A 21617-nucleotide genomic window follows, 5' to 3' on the forward strand; every position below is an offset into this window, starting at 1 on the left:
CACATTCAGTGGAGTCGGATGTCATGGGACCAGTGGGCCTTTAATACCCATCTGTCCACTTCTGTCGAGACTAGACTATGGCTGAGGTTGGAATCATGTCCTGGAAGAGTCGGCAACCTCTGAGCTCCCTTCTGATTCAGACACTCCTCAGCTCTTACCTTTCTTACGCTTACTTGTTAGCTTACAACTTTGTGGAAATTGGTACACAGACCTTGCTCATTATTCCAGCAATAATCACTTTCTGTGAATTCCCTGGGCCTGGAGCTCCTCTGCGGAGCTGAAGAGCAGCCGTCTGTTCCTCACGCGCCTGGTCTGTGGCTCAAGCACGTGGGTGGCCCGAGGGCCGCGGGGCTGGTCCTGTGGAAGCAGAGTCGGTAAGCAGCACCTCTGACGGGCGTGAGTGGAAGCACGGCTTTCTCAAGACTCGAACACAGTGCAGTTTGGGAAAACAGCCTGACACATAAAAAGAATTTCAGATGCTTTCCAGCAGTATAGATCATTCAATTTATAGATTTATTCAATCTAATTTATGTCTCTATGGCCACTTGCATAAAGACAGCTCTTGATTCACATACAACAAAAGCCTTTATCTTCACCTCTCACATTCCCTTCTGGTGACTTAGTACAAACGCCGGGCCAGAAGCTTCCCAGTCTGCCCCGCACGCTCCAGAAAGTGCTCGACGTCTTCCCCGTGGCGGCGGCCCCTTGCCTGGGGAGGGGGCGCTGAGAGCCGCCTGCGGCAGGAGAGGTGCTTCGTGGTTTAAAAACTAAACGGGCTGTTTTCCAGACACTGTGACTTCGCTGCTGACAGGTGGTACATGGTTTCATTGGCAAGTTTCCAGTACCTCTCTCGCAAAAGGAACGCCGCCGCTTTTGGCTGTCTCTGCCGGGTGAAGATTCCCTTTTTATTCCCCAACACTCTCTGCGGTGCTAAAAACAAGGCAGAAGGAGTTTCAGATGCCTCCTGATGGGCCAAATGGGGACCAGGCTGGAGCCTCGCTGGGCACTAAACAGCACTGCCCTTTCACAGTTTCGGCCTGCTCGGTCGGAAGAGGCGTCCGAAGCCCACTTCCCATACTGCTGCTCCCCCAAACCACCTCAGCGCCCTGGGGTGCTGTTTCTTTTGTCTGTTAGGGGCAGAACACCCAAAATTACATATTCTCTTCTCTGTGAAACATGCGTACCCGGCTGCCCAGTAGCTGGTGCGGGGGGCCGAGGGCAAGTTAGCCTCGGAAAGGCCGGGGAGGCCCTGAAGAGACAATCTGGTGGGAGCCGGAGCCGGAGCCGGAGCCGGCGAGGCCGGGCTCTCACTGCTGCAGGCCGCTCGGCTGCCCTGCCGGGGCTGAAGCTGGGAGGGCGGCAAAGCCGGCCCCGGGCTCCCGGGACACCTGCCGCCTACCCCCTCGTGAAACTGCAGCCTCCGTTAAACGGGAAGCTCTCTCCGTGATAAGCCAATGCCAGGCACCATGCCAAGCCCCTTATCAAATGAACTCCTACATCAGCTTGCAAGGTGGTTTATCCCCACGTGCAGGCTTATGGAAGAGCTGGGTGATCTGTCCACAGTCACAGCTGATTTCTTATTGCACAAAGCCAATGTGCCCACTCACGAAACTAGGCTGCAGAAGCCATTGATCTCATTTGCCAAACACGGGGAGGCTTGTGTTCTCATTCCTTTTTCTCTTTACCTCCCTCTCCATTCTAATTTTTTTTTAAAGATTTTATTTATTAGAGAGAGAGAAAGAGAGAGAGCATGAGGGGGGGAGGGTCAGAGGAAGAAGCAGACTCCCCGCCGAGCAGGGAGCCCGATGCGGGACTCGATCCCGGGACTCCAGGATCATGACCTGAGCCGAAGGCAGTCGCTTAACCAACTGAGCCACCCAGGCGCCCTCCATTCTAATTCTTAATTAAATTTTCACCTTCCAAAGGCCCTGTCTTTCCCTCTAATAATTCCCACTACTACCAAATCCTTCCTCACCTCCCCAAATTGCTATGCTAAATTTATGGTCTGTCAGGAAACTAGTAATACCTAGAGGAATGGAAAGAAATGGGATATATTCATTTGGAACTTAACTGAAGGGACCCTCATCTCTCCCCACCTCAGAAAGCATGCAGACTTACAGAGCCTCCCACATCCAAAACACTATGACACTTACTCATATTTGGTAAACCTGCCTTTCACAAGTGAACCACGTAAAACACACTGACATATCCTAAGTTTCCCGGGCTTTGTACCCTACTCTGGAATAATGAGCATATCCCACAAGTAAATCCAATACAGGGTCCACTTTTTCCTCACCCTGTTGTGAAACGGACAAAGGTTAAGTTGGTCATTTTTGCCTCAAGATAATAGGTTCTCCTGTTTGCTTGTTTTTAACCATAAAATGATGTGGGAAGTAGGCAAGTGCGGGCTGCTTCCTAAACGTGACTTGTTTCTCCTAGAAAAGTCTCGTCGCCCACACTGATTAGAGCTTTCCCCCTCGTTTCCACTGTCCTTACAACCGAATGTCCTGAACTAACAGGCCACCCTGAAAAAATGAGCAACAAAATACATCCGTAACCCAAACTTCCACTTACACTGGTCAGTCATAAAATCGGCAAAATTCCAGATGAGCTCTCCAACCACATAGTCTTTGCGTTTTTGATCCAGAACCAAATGATACTGCTCCAGCAGACCTTTCTGGTACTCCTCACTGAACATCAGAGGTGGGTCCTGGAATTCAAAGCCAGGGAGAATTGAAAAGGCAGAACCGTTAGATAAAAACAAAGACCCATGTGCTGGTGACCAAAATACCCATCTCCAAAGAAGAGAGATTTTTGGTAAAGAACCTGAATTAGTAACTGCTCCATTTAGCAACAGAATTCGATGTTTTCTTGATCTTACTCTTCCGTCTCTATTCACCAGTGCAGTGAATAGCTGAGCTACACGGGAAGTAAAAATAAGTCTTCGAATAATAAACTGAAACCTCAAGTTTTAAGAAGGTGCCAGTGCGTAACTGGAGAACTACGGTGACTCACTGCACTCCCCTCATGTTCATCTTGCCTGCTCTGGGGAAGCAGCTGCTATCCAGCAATTCCACCCACCCCACAAATAACCATAGTATCTGCTTCCGAGGCGGCTTTGGCCACGAAGCCACGAGCAGGAAAGGCAAGTGGCCCTGCCCCGGCCGGCTCTACTCTGAAGCAAGACAGACTCGAGCTGTAAGTGTAACGAGCGTGAACGGGAGAGTGCGAAGCCGGAGGCGGGGGATGGTTAGCAGGGGGGCTGAGAGGCGCCCCACAGGGCTCCCCGGGAGACAGGCAAGCTCCCACCACGCAGGTGAGAAAGGTTCTAACAAAGCCAGAGGCCACTGTTGTGGACTCATTCAGTGTTTGGTGAAGAGCACCTACACGTGGTGGACTAATGAGCCTAACGATCGTTCAGCTGTTCCTGGAACACAGAGCCCGAGTTTTCATCGCATGGGAATTTGGGGGGCACTCCATCTTAAATGTTCAAGGATGTAGCATCTCAGTCATTTTACAGGAGAACAAATCCCTGCAGGCTTTGAACTTCTGTCCCAACGAGAAGGATTAAAATGCTACACGGGAGGCCCTGATGATGTCATGGTGCCTCTGCGCCATGTTTTGTTCTGGTTCCAGAGTGAAGCTGAAGACAGGGCGATATGTAGATTTTCTTACCAACCCTGCCTGGCCTAACACTCACCACACTTCGCTCTTTAAAGTTAAGACTGAATTAAACTAAGTCGATTCGGTCATACTAGTCACATTTCGAGTCCTCAGTAGCCACACGGGGCTAGTGGCTACCCTTTTGGGCACTGCAGAAAAATGCCATCACAGCAAACGGTTCTATCAGTGCCAGATCCAGACTGAGCTGCTTAAACATTCAGAGTTCGTGACCTTTTCAAAGATGAAGAGCTGGTATGTACATACACCATTCTCATAAGCTATTTCCCCCTATTCTACCAGTTTATACAAGTGGCATTCTGTGTCAGCAAGATGGATTTAAGGGTATGAACAGAAAAATATAGTCCATAGGGGTAGCTGTTCAACATAGGAAGGATAAGCATGTTGTGCGTCAACAAGGAATCTGATACTCGTGACAGGTGAGTCTGGGATGGCTGGGGCGGGGACGAGGGGCTGGCCGTGGTTCAAGAATCCACATGAAAAAATCCCCACAAGAGAACGCGTCATATCTTTGATGAGGAAATTTAAAAAAAGGGAGAGAGAGAGAGGGAAAATGCTAGTGATGAAACCTTGCTCCAAGATTTCATTCATTTCCTTAACAGGTATTATTTAGCACCTACTGAGTGCTGGACCCTGCTGAGGGCTTGGGAAGCAATGATAAATAGGATTCAGTCGCTCCCCAAGTCCGGTCAAGGACAGAGGCAGAGAAATAATGATGGTACCCAGTGAGAAATGCTGAGACAGAGACTGAGCACAGAGAACAGCTTCCTCTGCCTGCGGCAGGCGGGGTAAACCTCACCAAAGAGGGGACCTCAGAGCTGAGACCTGAACACTGAATAAGAATCCAGGCATCAGCGACTGTGGTGCTAACATGGGCGTTCCAGGCAGAAGGAACAGCCCACATCCAAGCAGGAGCCAACGAGCACCATGAGAACAGTCCAGTGACCCGGAGTGAAGGCAGAGGAGGACGACGACCTGGGGGAGGGCAGAGAGCAAAGCACACCGACTGCCCTGGCCAGGGACTGTGGCTTTAACGGGGGCGGGGGGGGGCCTGGGGACGCCAGTGACGGGACTCCCAAGGTTTGGATTTGCTCAGGAGACCACTCGGGCAGCCAGCGGGAAGCTCTCTGGAGACAAGGCCAGAAGGACCAGGCGAGCGAGGCAGAGGCCTGAGCCCTGGAGGACAGGCTGCTGTGAGCCCGAACAACCGTGGGGAGATGGTCAGCACAAGTGAGGGATGGGACAGGAGCACCTTTCTAGCCTCTGGGGGAATGAGTGACACCCCTGTCCTGGAGAGTGAACAAATAAACAGAACACTCTACACGACTTACCTGGTGAAACCCTGCAATGGACCCTGCTCCGTACTCGCTCTGGATGATTGGCTTCTGATAGGTCCTGTACCAGTTCTCAAACTCGGTGGCCAGGTGCAGCTGAATCACCTCCAGGTGCCCGTAGTCATGATACCAAGAGTAGTAACTATTCACACAGATGACGTCCACATACGGCGCCTAGGAGGAGAGCATTAAACTTGTTCATGAACCAGAAGGTAAAAGAGCCTTAGGGCTCCCAAACTCAGGGGCTCTTCCAGCAGAGGAGGTAGGAGGGGGACGCAGACAACGACTTGGGTGCGCCCGTGTGTGGCAAGCGTAGGCAGAAGTGACCTGAGTCGGGCAAGGCTCTAATTCCGGACTGATGCTCGTGACCCGGCTGCAGCCGGACTCCGGGAGGCTGAGCGGCACAGAGGCGCCCCCCGAGCCGGCCTCAGCGCAGCCCGGGGCCCGAGACACAGGATTTGGTTCTCCGCAGCACTCCTGTCACACCGGCCTTCCCTTCCCTGGCCCTGGAGAAAGGTTCCCAACTGAAGGACAGATGCAGTTTTTCTCCTCACAAAGGTCTTGGTTAACCATGCTGTTTGTGAGCTGGTGCCGCGGGCCGCAGAGTGGCTGGAAAATTCCCTCCTGGCGCGTAGCAGAGAGGATGCGCAGGGCTGCCTTGCGTCTACACAGTGCGGGGCTCAGCACAGAGCCGCAAACGCTAGGCAGCCAAGGGTCCGGTCCCTCCCAGCACCTGAACCAATGCCAATCTCCAGAGCCTGCCCTGGGACTGATGTGGTCCGACTTTCCCAGGTGACCGAGCCCCTTCCCAAAGGGCAGTGGCAGACCAGGAGGCAGGACGAGGCCGCCTGTGGGGGACATGTGTGCCTGGATGGCACATCCCACCAGGAGTGTGGCGACCCTCTGAGGCTCAGGCACTGGCTGCCCCGTCCACACAGGAGGCCAGGACAAGAAGAGACGCCACTTGGGCTCTGAGAACGTCCACGCCCGCCTGGGCCAAGCTGGAGTTTTGCCAGTCTCTGTGCTTCCTTGAAGGGGGTGTTCTCGAGAGACAGCAAGGGAAACACCCGGGATACAAACCTTTTCCCATCCATGTTAAAATGAGAGTTCCCAACTGATATTTGTCTCTTGCATTTTCTCCTCCATTCTTTCCACAAGATGTTTGCTCCTTCTGTAGCACTTTCCTCTTCAGTACTGGCCTTGAGTTCTCTCGTGAAGAAGCATTTTCTTGCTCCCATGTCTTCTAGCTTCAGTGCAACACAACACGTCGTTCCCAAGGGGCTGCTCTCCAGCTATGGGTGAGCCTGGCTGTCCCTTCGATCCCCGCCCGTGGTTCCCAAAGCCAGGTGATGACTGGAATCGCTGAGGAGCTTTTTAAAAACTCAGACTGCCACCCTGGACTTACTAAATCTCAGAATCCAGGCATCTGTACTTACAAAGAGCTTCCCTTGGTGGTTCTGACAACCGGCCAGGTTTGAGAAACACTGGCCAGTGACAGCCGTAATTCTCTTCAGCTGAGGAGCATCACACGCTGAGTCTGAACTGAGAGTGAAACCTCCCTGTGCCCAGCCTCCCTGGATTAAGAAGTCACACTGCCTGGCAACTAAGCAGCTAGTTCTCTTTAACCTGAAGACCATCTAGGAAAGCGTTTGGACCAGCTGCTCAAGGCTCTTCCCAGCAGCCCATGTTAGCAAGCATCAGGGAAGGTGAGAGGACAGGCAGGGAAGTGGTGCAGAGACCCCCAGGCTCACCCCCAGGTCTGCTTCGTAGTTGGAGTTGGTCACAAAGGTCACGGGCCGGGAGGGGTCCAAGGCTTTGGTGTGAGCAATCAGCGTCCTGTCCACGGAGGCAGAAGACACGGGCTGGTCAGTCCGGGAAGGACCCTGGTACAGCCGTCTCTCCCTCTCCATCCCATCTCCCAGCCAAACCCCTGCTCTCCTCCCCACCCTGAAGAGTACTTTAGGGGAGCAAACATGTTCTTCTAGCCTTAGATCATGTTCCCCAGCATCTTTCTTTCCCCCTCCCCAACTCCCCCCACCCGCCCCACCCCAGAGAGAGGGCCACCCTCACAGGGCTGTGCAGGCACCCGAAGCTGGGGGCCTTGGGCTCGGTGTGGCTAAAAGCTGCGTTCTGAATCTCTGAAAAAGCTCCGGAAAACAAGAATGCGTGGGGTATGGACCAGGACAGATCCAAATTTAACAAGTAAGTCGGGGGGGTGTGCGAGGAGGCGGGCTGTGCACGGGGCACTCGCGGGAGCCTGAAACAGCCTCGCCCGTCCGCAGCCTGGTGGGGCAGTGTGGCCAAGGGAAATGCCACAGATGTTACAAGTGGCAGGAGGACCACGAAGGGGAGGCCCAGAGCTCGGGGAGGCAGTAACAGGGCACTTAATGGACACTGGCGAGTCGGCCCAGACTCGGGAGAAACGGCATTTATGAGTCATCAAGGAGGGACCTTGAGAAGAGGCTTCCCAACGGAGGGCCCAGCCTGTGGTCGGGGCTCAGCCCGGGGACCTGTCAGAGGCCACCCAGTGCAGGTCACCCCATTCACGGTTAAGCCTGCTTCTCTCTTCCCACAGCCAGCTTTCTTCTCCTTGACGCCCTCCCCACACTGCCCTTCTCTTTCGAGGGCTGCGGTTTCCTCGAGCCAGAACGGTATCCCTCACCTCGAGTCCCAAAGCCACACCCTGAAGCAGCCTGGGTGTCCCTGGGAAGCTCCTCCGGCCCAGGCGGCTTTAGCCACGGCCTGCCTGCCTCGCCGCCGCCCGGCTGATCATGCACCTCCCTCTCGGCACCCCCCAGAACAGCCTGTAGGAACCGCAGGCACCTGCACTCCTTTCCACCCCACGACAAACTTCTGTCCCCCAACCCTGGCTCCGCACGGCCCGAGGCTCTGGGCTGTGTGTCCAGAGCTGTCCTTTGCCCAGAGCCCCGCACCTTCTACCCCAGCTCAGCTCACAGCGCCCTGCGGCACTGGGACAGCCTCAGCTGCCCCCACAGCAAGTGACCCCCCTCTGCAGACTAAGTTACAACCGCGTGACCGTGATCGTAAGGAACACAGGGCACCAAGGACCCCCCCCACCCCCACCCCCGCCGGCCCCGTTGTCGGGATGCCCCTAAGTGGGGATTCTGTGCACTGCGATGCTGGTGGGGGAGGGAGGGGCTACTGGCATTTGGTGAGCGGGGCGTGATCTTGAGCTGGACTGAGCCTGCCCAACAATGTCACTTTAGAATAGTTAGAACATGTATGTCATCGAAAGACCCGTGTAGGGTTATCTGCCCGGAAAATCCAGTTTTATAAAGCCTCACTCCTCTTTACAAACGAACCCAAAGCATCACGAAGTGGTTTTTTGCAGCTTTAACATACACTAAATTTCCCAGGAATGAAGATAACCTAACGACTGAGAGACGATGGTAACAGGTGTTGTTGGGAACTTTGGCCTCGAGCGGCTCACCCCTTCAGAAACGCACAGTGAGGGCGGTGCGGACCCGGTAGCAGGTGCCCAGACACTGCCCCCACCGCCAGCGCCCCAGGCCGTGTTCAAGGTGATTCCACGCCCAGCTGCATGCACCTGACCCCTTCACCGGGCTTTCTGGAGCGCCAGGCCCAGGCTTCACATAGGCTTTTATAAAGGACCCTCCCCCGTATCACCGGCCAGGCTGCTATTCTCTTCATAACCCGAAGGTTCGGGTATAAGTGAACTCCGGACTTCATTTCAGGTGTGAAGAGGGGACCGTGGGTCTCCATGGGTTGACACCCCAACGTGGCGGGTGGCACTAGGTCCCCCAAACTGACCGCGTGCGGAGGCCTGCCCCGGCCAACCCCCGGCCGCCGGCTGACCTGAGCGCTCCCACGGCGGCTAACCAAGTTGGAGCCAGGCCACAGGCCTCGCCTCGCACCCCCGACCCGGCCCAGGGCGGTGGGAGCACTCACTTGAAGTAGTAACCCGCAGGCTTCAGGAAGGAAGCGGGCTCATTGGCCACCGACCACATCACAACAGCCGGGTGATTCTTGTCCCTACGCACCAGCTCCTCCATCACCTGCAGGTGGTGCTGCAGGGACTCGTTGCTGTAGCTCTGGCTGCCGCAGGGGGAGGGAAGGGAGCGGGTCAGCAGGGCCTGCCACGGGGTGGGGGTGGGGGGGGCAGGCTGAGCCGTGCGGGCAGCGGGGGGCACTCACGCCAGCACGATGCCCACGCCCGGACTCTCATCGATGACCACAATCCCGTAGCGGTCGCAGAGCTGCATCACCTCCTCGGCGTACGGGTAGTGGCTGGTGCGGAAGGCGTTGGCCCCCAGCCAGCGCAGCAGGTTGAAGTCCTTCACCAGCAGGGGCCAGTCAAAGCCCCTCCCCCGGATCTGGGCCAGAGCACAGTAGTGACCCCCTGCCCCCTGTCCCGATGCACTTCGTGCTAAAGCCAGGCCCCTCAGGGGTCGTGGGGAAGGTGAGGCTAGGAAATAGACCCCATAGGGACCTGGAGGCCGCAACTCACATCCGCATCCTCGTGTTTGTTGACCCCGTGGAAATAGAAGGGTTTCCCATTGATGAGGAAGCGATGCTCTGTGACGGCTACGGTGCGGATCCCCACGGGGAGGGAGTAGAAGTCGGACACAGCCCCAGCGGCTGTCTGTGCAGTCAACCTCACCTGTGAAAGCAGAGCACCGCACCGGGTGTGAGCCCCACACAGCCCACCCTTCAGCGGGAAGCCCCCCCACCCCCACCCCACAGCGGCCCACGTCTGGGCCCGCAAGCAGAGAGATGCAGAAATCCCTGGCTTCTGCCATTAGCAAGGAGGAACCTTCCCCCACCCTGCCCCCGGAGCCTGCTCTTCAAAACTGGGCCTCCCCACCAAGCACTGAGAAGACCAGGCTGGGAACACTGCAATCCAATTGACTAGGAAGCTCAGAGGACCACGTGTGCCTATCTGTCCTGTACCCTCCCCCAACCCCGACCCACTGGAAGCCAAGGCTGCCAGGTGGGGGCAAAAGGCCTGCTGCAGCCCCAGGCCTAACCACCATTACCTCCAATGAGTACAGGTAGGCGGGGTGCTCATGCATCAGGTAGGGCCACCAGAGGTGGGCGTTGGGCACCTGCAGCTGGCCGCGGCCCCCTGTCCCCTGGGCCACGACTTTGCCTTCCTGGTCCAGAAGACGCACTTCCAGCTGGAAGTATTCACTGCCCTGGACAGAGACCTGGTAATCCACCAGCCCTGCAAGGGACAAGGAAGATCAGACAAAAGAGGCAAGGACACAACCTGGGTCCCACAGAGGAGAGCTCCCTGCGGCCACCACTCTGGATCTCAGTCTGCAGTCAGGGGAGATTAAGTGAGGGCGGCCCGGTGGGAAGAGACACGGATTCTCATGAATCCTGAGCTATTCACCCAGAGCTATGATTTTAGGCAAGCCCCACTTCTCTTTGGACTTCACTTCCTCACAAAATGTGGTCAGACCAGATGGGGGATTTCTGCTGCCCATGCCTGTTCAGACAGGCTGAATTTCAGTTGTTCTTAGGTAGATGAGAAGCCTGAGGATGAAGAGATTCTGGGAGAGCCTTTCTCCTAGCAGATCTTTCTAAACAGGGAGCAGAGCCACTTGGGGCCTGGCTGAGGGAAGTTCTTGCCAGGAGCCCCTTACCAGTGTCCTGGTCCACGCCGGTGGTGACAGTGATGTCATCAATGTAGGTGGTAGGTGTGGTGTAGAGGAGCACGGGCCGATGCAGCCCCGCGTAGTTGAAGAAGTCAAAGTTTGTGTTCTGGACAAAGTAACCCTTGGGGTACCTAGGATGGGAGGAAAACGCCCAGCTGGAGCCTTGCTCTGGTCCTTCAACCTCAGCTCACATGTCTCCCTGGCCTCCCAGAGCCAGGGCCTCACCTCTGCTAAGGCCACCCAGCCCCTAGTGGGAAGACCAGTGGGCAGGGTGGGGAGTGGGGTTGAGGGAGGAGCAGGGTGCTGCTCACTTGGAGATATCCGTCTTGTAGAGGATGGTCCCTGGCGGCAGAGTGTGGGGAGTGAGAGTGTTGTTGATGGCAATGGTAATGCGGCAGGAGGACAGGGGCCCACTCTGGACCAGCTTGCTGATGTCAGCTTCGAAGGGGAGATGACCCCCCTCATGCTCCGCCACATGCACCCCATTCACCCACTGCAGACACAGGGAGATATGGGGAGGGAAGAGCAAGTCAGTGCCGGCCGTCTCAGGCACTCCCTCACACGAAGTACGGTATGTGGGGGCTGAGGGCCCCGCCAGCTGCCACCTGGCTCACAAATGGAGGAATAAAGCTCCAGAACAGATCAGGCAAACCTCCCCTGACCCAGGGCACTAATCCCAGTGTGGGGTCTCAGCATGCCCCCAACCACCCCAGCAGGCAGGCTGTCAGGGGACCCCTGTGAACCAGGCAGCCCCAAGCTGCTCAGCAACTGTACATGACCACTCGCCCTGCTTGATGCTTGTACTGACCACAATGGCATGGTAGTGGGCACTGCCAATCCTCAGCACCACCCTCGTGCCCAGGTCCTGGGTCCATCGCTGTGGCAGGGTCACCTCCCGCTCATACCACACCCAGCCGACAAAGCTGCGCAGCTGCCTATCCTGGCCCACATCGTTGAAGCTGGAGGGAACGGGCATGTCCAGGGTGGGGCCTGACTGCGGAGAGAAGGGCTGGGATCAGGTCCAGGACACCCAGGACCCAGACAGCCCCCTTCCCCAGGGGCCAGGTCCCTTCCGCAACCCTGCCTGCAGGAAGAAAGGTGGACAAGATGACTTCTCCCAGGCCCTGGGATTCCAGGCCGTCCCACTATTGTCACTTTTTTTTTTAAAGATTTTATTTATTTATTTGAGAGAAAGAGTGAGAGAGAGAGATCACGAGCAGGGGGGAGGGGTAGAGGGAGAAGCAGACTCCCCGCTGAGCAGGGAGCCCCATGTGAGACTCGATCCCTGGACTCCGGGATCATGACCTGAGCCGAAGGCAGGCGCTTAACCGACTGAGCCACCCAGCCGGCTCACCATTGTCATTCTTTGCCAGCAACTGACTGATACCTTTCATGGGGCTCATTTAATTCTCACAACTCCATGAAGTAGACGCTGGTCACTCAGACATTTAATGGACTGTGTGCAGTGAGCCCCTACAATGCTGTTCTAGGTGCTAGGAATAAAACCGTGAACAAGGCCCCCGCTGTCAGATGATCAGCTCTATGAAGAGTCTGGAGGGTGGCAGGGAACTATTGCAGGGGTCAGGGAAGGCCTTTCCGGGCCCATGGGATACTGCCTCAGGACCAGCTGGCCGAACCGGGTGAACCCGAGCCTGGCAGGGAATCCTTTGGTCACCTCAGGTGGAAGGCTAGGCATGAAGAGGACAGATAGCTCAGTGTGCCTGGAAGCAGCCTGGAGAAGAGCTTCCTGACATCTTCAAGTGGGATTTCCAGAGACTCAAATATTAGCTGAATGGATGCATATTGATAAGAAATCCACTGCTAGGATGCTTTGTGCCCAGGGCTGGGAGGGGGTGCAGTGCTTTCTCATGGCAGTCCGCAGACAGGGGTGAGCCCAGGGCCACAACCCTGCCGGAGGCAAGAGGACCCGAGGAGACTAGACGCTAAGGGGAAGATGATCAACGGACTGGCCCAGAGAGGAAGGCGGTGGGGGCAGGGGCTGCTCTGCTGAGGAAACTGTGAGGCACAGACCCGGCAGCCAGCCTCCCATTCTTCCTCCCCTGGTGAACGGATGGCAAACACTGAGAAAAGCGGATCTAGGAGAGGCGAGGGCCAGTGGACACACAGGCCGACGCCAAGCCAGACGGGAGACCCGGGGAGGGATCCTTGGCTAGCTGGCTGCCAAGCCCCGTCCTCTCTCTGCACCTTGGCATGTCCTGGTCCTTCGAGCCAGGGCAGAGCTGGTGCCAAAGATGTCGAGCTCCCCTCCTCCCGCCCCCAGCTCGGTGCCCGCGCCGCGGGTGCCTGTCCCACGGGGCCGGGGTCGAGCAGGGGCCGGCCCTCCGTCCATTTCCTCCTTCCCAGTCCCTCTCCCTGCCGGCCGACCCCCACGCCTCCGAGCCCGTCCTTCTGCAAGCTCCTCCGGGCCGGCCGCTGCGAGGGCCCAGGGGAAGGCTCCCTGCCCCCTCCCCACGGGGCCCGCACCTCGCGCAGCGGGGTCCGGTACCACTGCCGCTCGAAGCCCTGGCGCCGGTCCTCGGAGAAGTCGGCGCGGAAGCTCCAGAGGCCGTCCAGCTCCTTGCGCTCCCGCGACGGGCTCTCCTGCGGGTACAGCATCCCGCCCTGCAGCGCCAGCCCGCAGGCCCAAAGCAGCGGGCCGAGCGCGGCCCACAGTCCCGCGTGCATGCTTCCCTCGTGGCGGCCCGCTAACAACCCACGGCCGCCGGCCGGACCCGGAGCTGCGCTGGAGGCCGGCGGGGCGGGGCGGGGCGGGGCGCGCGAGGTCACGTGCCCGCCTGAAGCCTCCCGCGCCATCTTGGTTGAAGGCGAATGCCAGGTCCCGGGGACCCCGGAGGCCGGAGGGTCCTGTGGAGGGACCCACTGCCTGCTGGCCCCGTGGCGACGACGGGGGAGGGCCGGCGGGAGCCCGAAGCTGGGCCTGTAGGAGAGGGACCCCCCCCGCTGCAGCCCCAGCCCACAAAGGCAGAGATCCCCGGCTCTGCGCCTGTCCCGCCGCCCTGCCCTGGCCAATGGGACCGCTAGCCCGTCCCGGGGTCGCGGGTCCGGGGCCACAGGGCAGCGAGGGACCCAGGGAATTGGCCGGACACCTAGTGAGCCCAGGCGGAGCCATGCGTAGTGGTGTCCGCAGTGCGGCCATAACCTTGACCCCAGGCCTCCACCTATGGTCACCTTGATGTGGTTTTGGAATATAGGTGGGGTGAGGTCCTGACCGGCATGGCCATCTTGAAGTGGTTTTGGTGCAGATATGGTGTTTGACGCTCATCGAACTGAGCCCCAAACCTCTAACCAGGGGCTCCACGCTACCTCTTGGCATTGCAGGGTCGTAAAGAAAGAAGCAAGTGGCTTCTGAGCAGAAAGAGCAGAAGGCTATCTGAGAACAGGCAGAAGCTGACACCCCACAAACCGCCACCACCACCAACAACCCCCCCCCCGCCCCCGCCATGGGTTATATGTGACATTCCTCAGGCACTCCTGGCTGCCCTAAAGGAAAAACAGTTAGCTTCTAGAGATTACAATCCTGTAAGACATGAGTCTCCCTCAGTTTATAAGTTTTAGCAATTTACAAGTACAAAGCATTTCTATCAATGGCCTAGCTTCCAGAAGGGAATGTAGATACAATTAAATGTCCTTATAATCTGTAGCCCATTGACAGATACGTGAAACTGAGGGGGTTTTGGAATATAGGTGAGGTTCAGTGGAGTGGAGTCCAGAGCCCACAACCAAGAGAATTCTGGAGATGTCTTTGGTGAACAATGGTGGTTTATTAAAGCACAGGGACAGGACCCGTGGGCAGAAAGAGCTGCTGCACTGGGTTTGTGAGGGGTGGCTGATTATATACTATGGGGTTGGGGGAGGTAAGGAAAAGGGAGGTTTCAAAAGGATTTTCATATGTTAAAGAAGACGCTCAGGATACTGGAGGCCTTGCCATTGTCAAGTTAAGGTTGTTTTTCCCTCTAGCAAGGCATTAACAAGAAGACAGTTGGGAGCTTCCTGGAGGAACATTACACTCTGCCCGCTTCAAGTATCTGTCAATGGTCTGCAGGTTATAAAGGCATTTAATTGTATCTACATTTCCTTCTGGAAGCAGGTTATTGATAGAAATGCCTTGTTCTGATAAATTGCTAAGATTTTTATAAACTGAGGGAGGCTCATGTCTTGCAGGATTGTGATCCCTATAAGTTAACGTTTTGTTTTTCCTTTAGGGCAGCCAGGAGAGCTGTCACATATGTCCCACGGGAGGGGGTGTTATGGGGTGTCAACTCCTGCCTGTCCTCAGCCTTCTGGTCCCTCATCAACAATCTGCCCCGTTCCTGGCCCTTGGGTCCTGAACACACTATGTTGCTTCATGCCTCTGTGCCATGCTCAAGTCTTTCCCTCTGCCCGGAAGCCCTTCATTCTTATCCTTTAATACTCCATTCAAACACCTTTATCCTTGAGAATGCAAGCTGGTGCAGCCACTCTGGAAAACAGTATGGAGGTTCCTCAAAAAGTTGAAAATAGAGCTACCCTATGACCCAGCAATTGCACTACTGGGTATTTACCCCAAAGATACAAACGTAGTGATCTGAAGGGGCACCTGGACCCCAATGTTTATAGAAGCAATGTCCACAATAACCAAACTATGGAAAGAGCCCAGACGTCCGTTGACAGATGAGTGGATAATGAAGATGTGGTATATATGCACAATGGAATATTACACAGCCATAAAAAATGAAATCTTGCCATTTGCAATGATGTGGATGGAACTAGAGGGGTATTATGCCAAGCGAAATAAGTCAGTCAGAGAAATACAATTATCATATGATCTCACTGATACGCAGAATTTAAGAAATAAGGCAGAGGATTATAGGGGAAGAGAGGAAAAAATGAAACAAGACAAAATCAGAGAGGGAGACAAACCATAAGGGACTCTTAATCTTAGGATACAAACTGAGGGTTGTTGGAGGGGAGGGAATGGGGTGGCTGGGTGATGGACATTGGGGAGGGTATGTGTTGTGGTAAGTGCTGTGTGTTGTGTAAGACTGATGAATCACAGACCTATACCCCTGGAAAAATAATATATGTTAGTAATTTAAAAAATTTAAAAACAAACAGCTTTATCCTCACATCCCTTTGGCCTCCAAGTCTCTCCTCCCACACACAGATTCACTGAGGAATTTGGCCCTTGGCTCAGGCCCCTTCTCCATCCCACTTCTTGTCCCTGTGAATAGCATCCCCATCCTGGGCCTCAGTTCTGTGACCGCTAGTCCTTTTTCTTCCCATGGTTGCTTATTTACTGGATCACACTCTAGATTCTTTATTTTCTGAAACCACGCTACTTCTGAGATTCCTCCCAGACGACAATCTCCTCCTACTTTCCCTGTCCCTATTTATTATAAACTTGATCCCTTACTACCCTGAAGCTCCATTTCCTCTTCTCTCCCCATTTTTCTGAATCTAGCAGTCCTCATCTCATTTTTCAGGAAACCATTCTTCCACCAATGCCCTGCCTCTCCCTGGGGTCACCCACCACCCCATAGCTTTTCTTCTGGGGCATCTCCACTCCTGCCTCCCCTTTTGTCTTCTTCACTTCTGCCACACCACCTCTCCCTCGGGAAATCTCCCCCTCTGAAGCCCCCAAACCTGACCTGGGAATGAGACCAGCTCCCTCTCTGCTGTTCCCAAACACAGGGAACAAACTGGAAAGTTTGTTGGCTCCAAACAAAACAGGGAGCAAAACTGCCATCAGGGCAACAAAGTGGCCTGAAGAAACGAATGTTCTAGTGATGGAACTCCCACACATATATACCGATAAATCAACGAGTGTTGGAAAAAGAGTAATTTTTTTTTTAAAGATTTTATTTATTTATTTGAGAGAGAGAGAATGAGAGACAGAGAGCATGAGAGGGGGTAGGGTCAGAAGGAGAAGCAGGCTCCCCGCTGAGCAGGGAGCCCGATGCGGGACTCGATCCCGGGACTCCGGGATCATGACCTGAGCCGAAGGCAGTCGTTTAACCAACTGAGCCACCCAGGCGCCCCGGAAAAAGAGTAATTCGATTGCATAATTATGTGGCTCAGTACCAATGTAGCAACTATTATTTTTTTTATTTTATTCTTATGTTAATCCCCATACATTACATCATTAGTCTTAGATGAAGTGTTCCATGATTCATTGTTTGTGCACAACACCCAGTGCTCCATGCAGAACGTGCCCTCCTCAATACCCACCACCAGGCTAACCCATCCTCCCACCCCCCTTCCCTCTAGAACCCTGTTTCTTTTTCAGAGTCCATCCTCTCTCATGGTTCGTCTACCCCTCCGATTTCCCCCCCTTCATTCTTCCCCTCCCGTGTAGCAACTATTATTAAATGCATTTGAATTGCTCTTGTGCGCATGCCTTAATTTCAGATTGATTTTGTATTCTTTCTCTGTATTAACCATATCACTTTTCAAATATGATGGTATCTTAGTCTGCTCAGGCCGCCATAATAAAATACCCCCAGACTGGTGCCTTAAACCACGGAAGTTTATTTTCTCACAGTTCTGGAAGCGAGAAGTCCAAGATCAAGGCTTTGGCTGATTTGGTTTCTGGTGAGAGCCCTCTTCCTGGATTGCAGACCGCCAGCTTTCCGCTGTGTTCTCGCATGGCCTTTCCTCAGTGGGTGCACACACAGAGAGACAGAGAGCTTTCTGGTGTCTCCTCTTTAAGGACATCATCCTATCAGATCAGGACCCCACCCTTATGGCCTCATTTAACTTTTATTACTTCCTGACTCCAGATTAGACACAATGGGGATTACAGCCCCAACATATGAGCTTTGGGGAGACACAGACATTCAGTCCATAACAGAAGGGAATAAAGCTGGGGAAAAAAAAAGAAAAAGAAAAGGGCGCCTGGGTGGCTCAGTTGGTTAAGCGACTGCCTTCGGCTCAGGTCATGATCCTGGAGTCCCGGGATCGAGTCCCGCATCGGGCTCCCCGCTCAGCGGGGAGTCTGCCTCTCTCTCTGACCCTCCCCCGTCTCATGCTCTCTATCTCATTCTCTCTCTCAAATAAATAAATAAAATCTTTAAAAAAAAAAAAAGAAATAGGAAAAGATTGGCAGAAGCTTCAAAATGTCAAAACTCTCATTATATCACAATGTAAATTAAAAATCTAATGATCCATATGTTTATTGTAAACCTTCATCTTATATTTCATTAAGAAAACGGGAGAAGCAGAGATTGGAGTAACGAATCTAGAAGCCAACGAATGCCAAGGATTGCTGGCGGCTGCCAGAAGCTAAGCGAGAAGTACGGAATGGATGTTTCCTCAGAGCCTCCAGAAGGAACCAACTCTGCCAACACCTTGATTTCAGACTTCTGGCCTCCAGATCTGTGAGGTAATAAATTTTTGTTGTTTTAAGTCAAGGAAGGAAGGAAGGGAGAGAAGGAAGGGAAGGAAAAGGAAGAAATAATAAAATAAAATAAAATAAAATAAATAAAAAATAAAATAAAATAAAATAAAATAAAACCTTTCTAAGATGGGAAGCCCTCACCTTCCTTCCACCACCAAATCTACCCACCCCCTTACAGCTGCCACCACATTCTCTGCCTGCATTCCTACTACCCTGGATGAATTGCGCCTGTTCCCATCACAGTCCAGCCCCTCCGTGTAGGCTCAGAATCCCATCTCTTCATGCCTTCTCAAGGACTTCCTCTCAGTGACCCCTCCTTCTCAGGCATTGACAGTGTTTGTCCTGCTTTTGGATCATTTCTGTGTAGCACTCAAGCATGTTCTAGATATCTTATCATGAAAAGTGTTCTCCCTTGATCCCGAGTTCCTCTCCATAGCAAAACTTATCAGAAGGATTTTCTGTGCTCAATGTTGCCAGATTTTTCCATTATTTTTACTCTCAACCTACTCCAGTCAGGGTTAACACTCCACGGAAACTGCTCTTGGCATGATCACCAATTATTTTTGTGTTGTTAGATCCATACTACTTTGCAGTCTTCTTACTCTCCGTAACCTTTGACTTGGTTATTCAAGTCAACACTCCCCTAGGTTTCTGTGAAGCTCCATGTTCTTGCTTTGCCTCCTGCCTCACTAACCAGTTCTTCTTAGCCTCCTCTACTGGCTCCTTCTCTTCTGACTGATCTTTAAACGTTGGAGTGTCCTAGCATTCTTTATCTATATTCTCCCCCCACCAAATTATCCCATCTATTCTCATGGCTTTATATACTATTTATATAATGATAAAATTTCCTGAGATTCACGTCCTTGTGTAATCTCCTCCCATATCATATCAGGGTTAGTCTGTGAGATCAAGAAAAGATGACAGAGGGCGCCTGGGTGGCTCAGTCGTTAAGCGTCTGCCTTTGACTCAGGTCATGATCCCAGGGTCCTGGGATCGAGTCCCACATCGGGCTCCCTGCTCGGCAAGAAGCCTGCTTCTCCCTCTCCCATTCCCCCTGCTTGTGTTCCTGCTCACGCTGCCTCTCTCTCTGTCAAATAAATAAATAAAATCTTTAAAAAAAAAAAAAGAAAAGATGACAGAAATGATGATATGTTGCTACTAAGACTAGGTCATAGTGTGGTTTCGGTCTCTTGCTCCCTCTTGGATCTCTTGCTGGAGAAGCTAGCTGCCAAGTCCTGAAGGACATTGAAGTACCCTATGGTGTTGCATGTGCCTCTTGCCAATAGCCAGCAAGGAACTCAGGCCTCCTGCCAATAGCCTTCTGTGTTCGCCATCTTGGAAAGGGATCCTCCAGCCCCATCAAGCTTTCGAGTGACTGCGGCGCCAGCTAACACCTTGACTGCAACTTTATGAGAGCCCCAAAACCAGAATTACCCAACTAAGCCACTCCCAAATTCCTGACCAACAGAAACTGTGAGATATAAAATGTTTGTTGCTTTAGGCTACTAGGTTTGGGGTAATTTGTTATGCAACAATAGACAACTAATACAGCCCCTAAGCTTACATCTCCAGCCTTGTCCACTCCACATTGCTCCAAATTCATATATCAAAGTACTGCCTGATATCAACCCTTAAATATCCAAAAGCATCTCAAAATGAACAGGGGAAAACCAAAAGTCTTGATTTGGAAAACCCCACTCCCACTCAGTTTCTACTTCGGGAAAATTCTCCATCTCAGTAACTGTGAGCAGAAGGAGTTAGAGGTCTCTGGAAAAATAAAGACAAGACATAGTTTTCTTGACATAAGAAAAGTCTTTTTAGGCCCCCAGCCATCTTGAGATCTATGCTTCACAAGCACTACTTGCCCACAGCACATTTCTTGCAGAGCTTCCTGGCATATGTTGAAATTGCAGAAGAATAGACCCCAGGAGAAGATTTTAAGGGAACAAAAAATGTAAGAACGAATAGCCACTGTTGGGGACAGCGTGATCATATCAGGCACAATAAATCCATGATAAAACTCCCAGCTCTGATTCAAAGGTGTGAAGACTGACCCGATAAACATTCTTGAGTTATCTTTGCAGGATCTGAACCCTTTTGAGCACTCAGATACCGGACCAGCTAGAGCCAGAGAATTGATGATGGTGACCCTTGCTGGCCCTGTGACTTCAACCTGGACTCTGTCACCTAAACATGACTTTTGCCCCACCTCCATGCTGAATCCCCCATGGCACAAGCCTCTTCATAAATATGTATGTGCCCTTGACCTAAAAATGCCCCAGTTTTGTTCAAGGAGTCACTGCTTTGGGAAATATCCCTGATGTTCTCCTTTAATTGTTGCAGGTAAAAACTCTGCTTTTTCCTATTCTTTGGCTTCGTTGTGTCTTTTGACTCAACACCCACCAAGAGATGAACCCAGTTTCGGGTAACATAACCACTCAGTTTCTGAGGCCAGAAACCTAGGAGTTACTGATTCCTTCTTTTCCCTCACCTTCCACATCCAATCTATCAGCTCTACTTCCAAAATTAATCTTGCCTATGCTTACTTGTTTCCAACTATATTGCTACAGCCTTGTCCAGACAACCAGCATCTTCACCTGGACTGATCTCCCTTTTTCCATACGTACCCATCCCACAAGAGCAACCACAGTGAATGGTCTTTATTAAGATTATACCATGTCACCTGGCTAAAACCTTCCAGTGGTTTCCCATTACACTTTGGAATAAAACTCAAACTCCTTACCACAACCTACAAGGCCTTGTGTGACCCAGCCCGGCTAGCTCTCATTCATTCATTCTCCAAACATTGAACCATTTTTCTGTTTCTCAAATACTTCAAGCCCATTCCTGCCTTACAGACTTTACACATATTTCTTCCATAGTTTCTCCTTTCTCATTCGGACCTCAGCAAAAATGTCACCTCCTCATTAAGTCCTCCTCTACCTACTTCAAAATGCAATGATAATAACTAACCATGGTAGTCATTAGTGCTGGTCACCAAATATTTCCGGTTCTCCCCCTTTCTTTTTTTTTTTTTTAAGATTTTATTTTATTTATTTGAGAGAGAATGAGATAGAGAGAGAGCATGAGAGGGGGGAGGGTCAGAGGGAGAAGCAGACTCCCTGCTGAGCAGGGAGCCCGATGCGGGACTTGTTCCTGGGACTCCAGGATCATGACCTGAGCTGAAGGCAGTCGCTTAACCAACTGAGCCACCCAGGCACCCCTGGGTCTCCCGATTTCTAGACACATGGTCTTGCCCTTCCAAAGTTAGGTATGACAATGTAACTATTTTTACTAAATGGAATGTAAATAGCAGAAATTTTAAGAGCCAGTGTCTAATTTGCCACATCCCTTTTTCCTGACTTGGTCAGATCATGGAAACATGAGTCAAAATTAAGTTTCCATCAGCCTGAGTTGCTGAGTGACTTAGGGTGATCAGTGTTCCCCTTCTAACCTGTGGTGGATGTGTAGCAGGAGTGAGAAATAAACCTTTATTGTTTCAAACAACTGAGCTTTTGGAGCTGTTTGTTACCACAGCATAACTAACCTAACCTGACTGATACA

General features: G+C 52.8%; 1 protein-coding gene across 1 annotated transcript; it reads right to left on the bottom strand.

The window, feature by feature from the left end:
• Positions 1-494: 494 nt before the first annotated feature.
• Positions 495-13486, bottom strand: GUSB (glucuronidase beta). Its single transcript, XM_045875453.2, has 12 exons — positions 13142-13486; positions 11466-11651; positions 10969-11150; positions 10646-10788; positions 10034-10221; positions 9505-9657; positions 9192-9370; positions 8946-9092; positions 6767-6851; positions 5013-5189; positions 2575-2710; positions 495-930 (listed from the first exon to the last, which is right to left on the bottom strand). Exons 1-12 carry the CDS (start codon positions 13469-13471, stop codon positions 761-763), a joined length of 2076 nt encoding a protein of 691 aa, XP_045731409.2. The 5' UTR covers positions 13472-13486; the 3' UTR covers positions 495-760.
• Between the last annotated feature and the right edge of the window lie 8131 nt (positions 13487-21617).

This window comes from Mirounga angustirostris, unplaced genomic scaffold (genome assembly GCF_029215605.1).
Source record: "Mirounga angustirostris isolate CCGP_5_RB_7025 unplaced genomic scaffold, mMirAng1.0.hap1 SCAF_5, whole genome shotgun sequence".
Classification (NCBI taxonomy): domain Eukaryota; kingdom Metazoa; phylum Chordata; class Mammalia; order Carnivora; family Phocidae; genus Mirounga; species Mirounga angustirostris.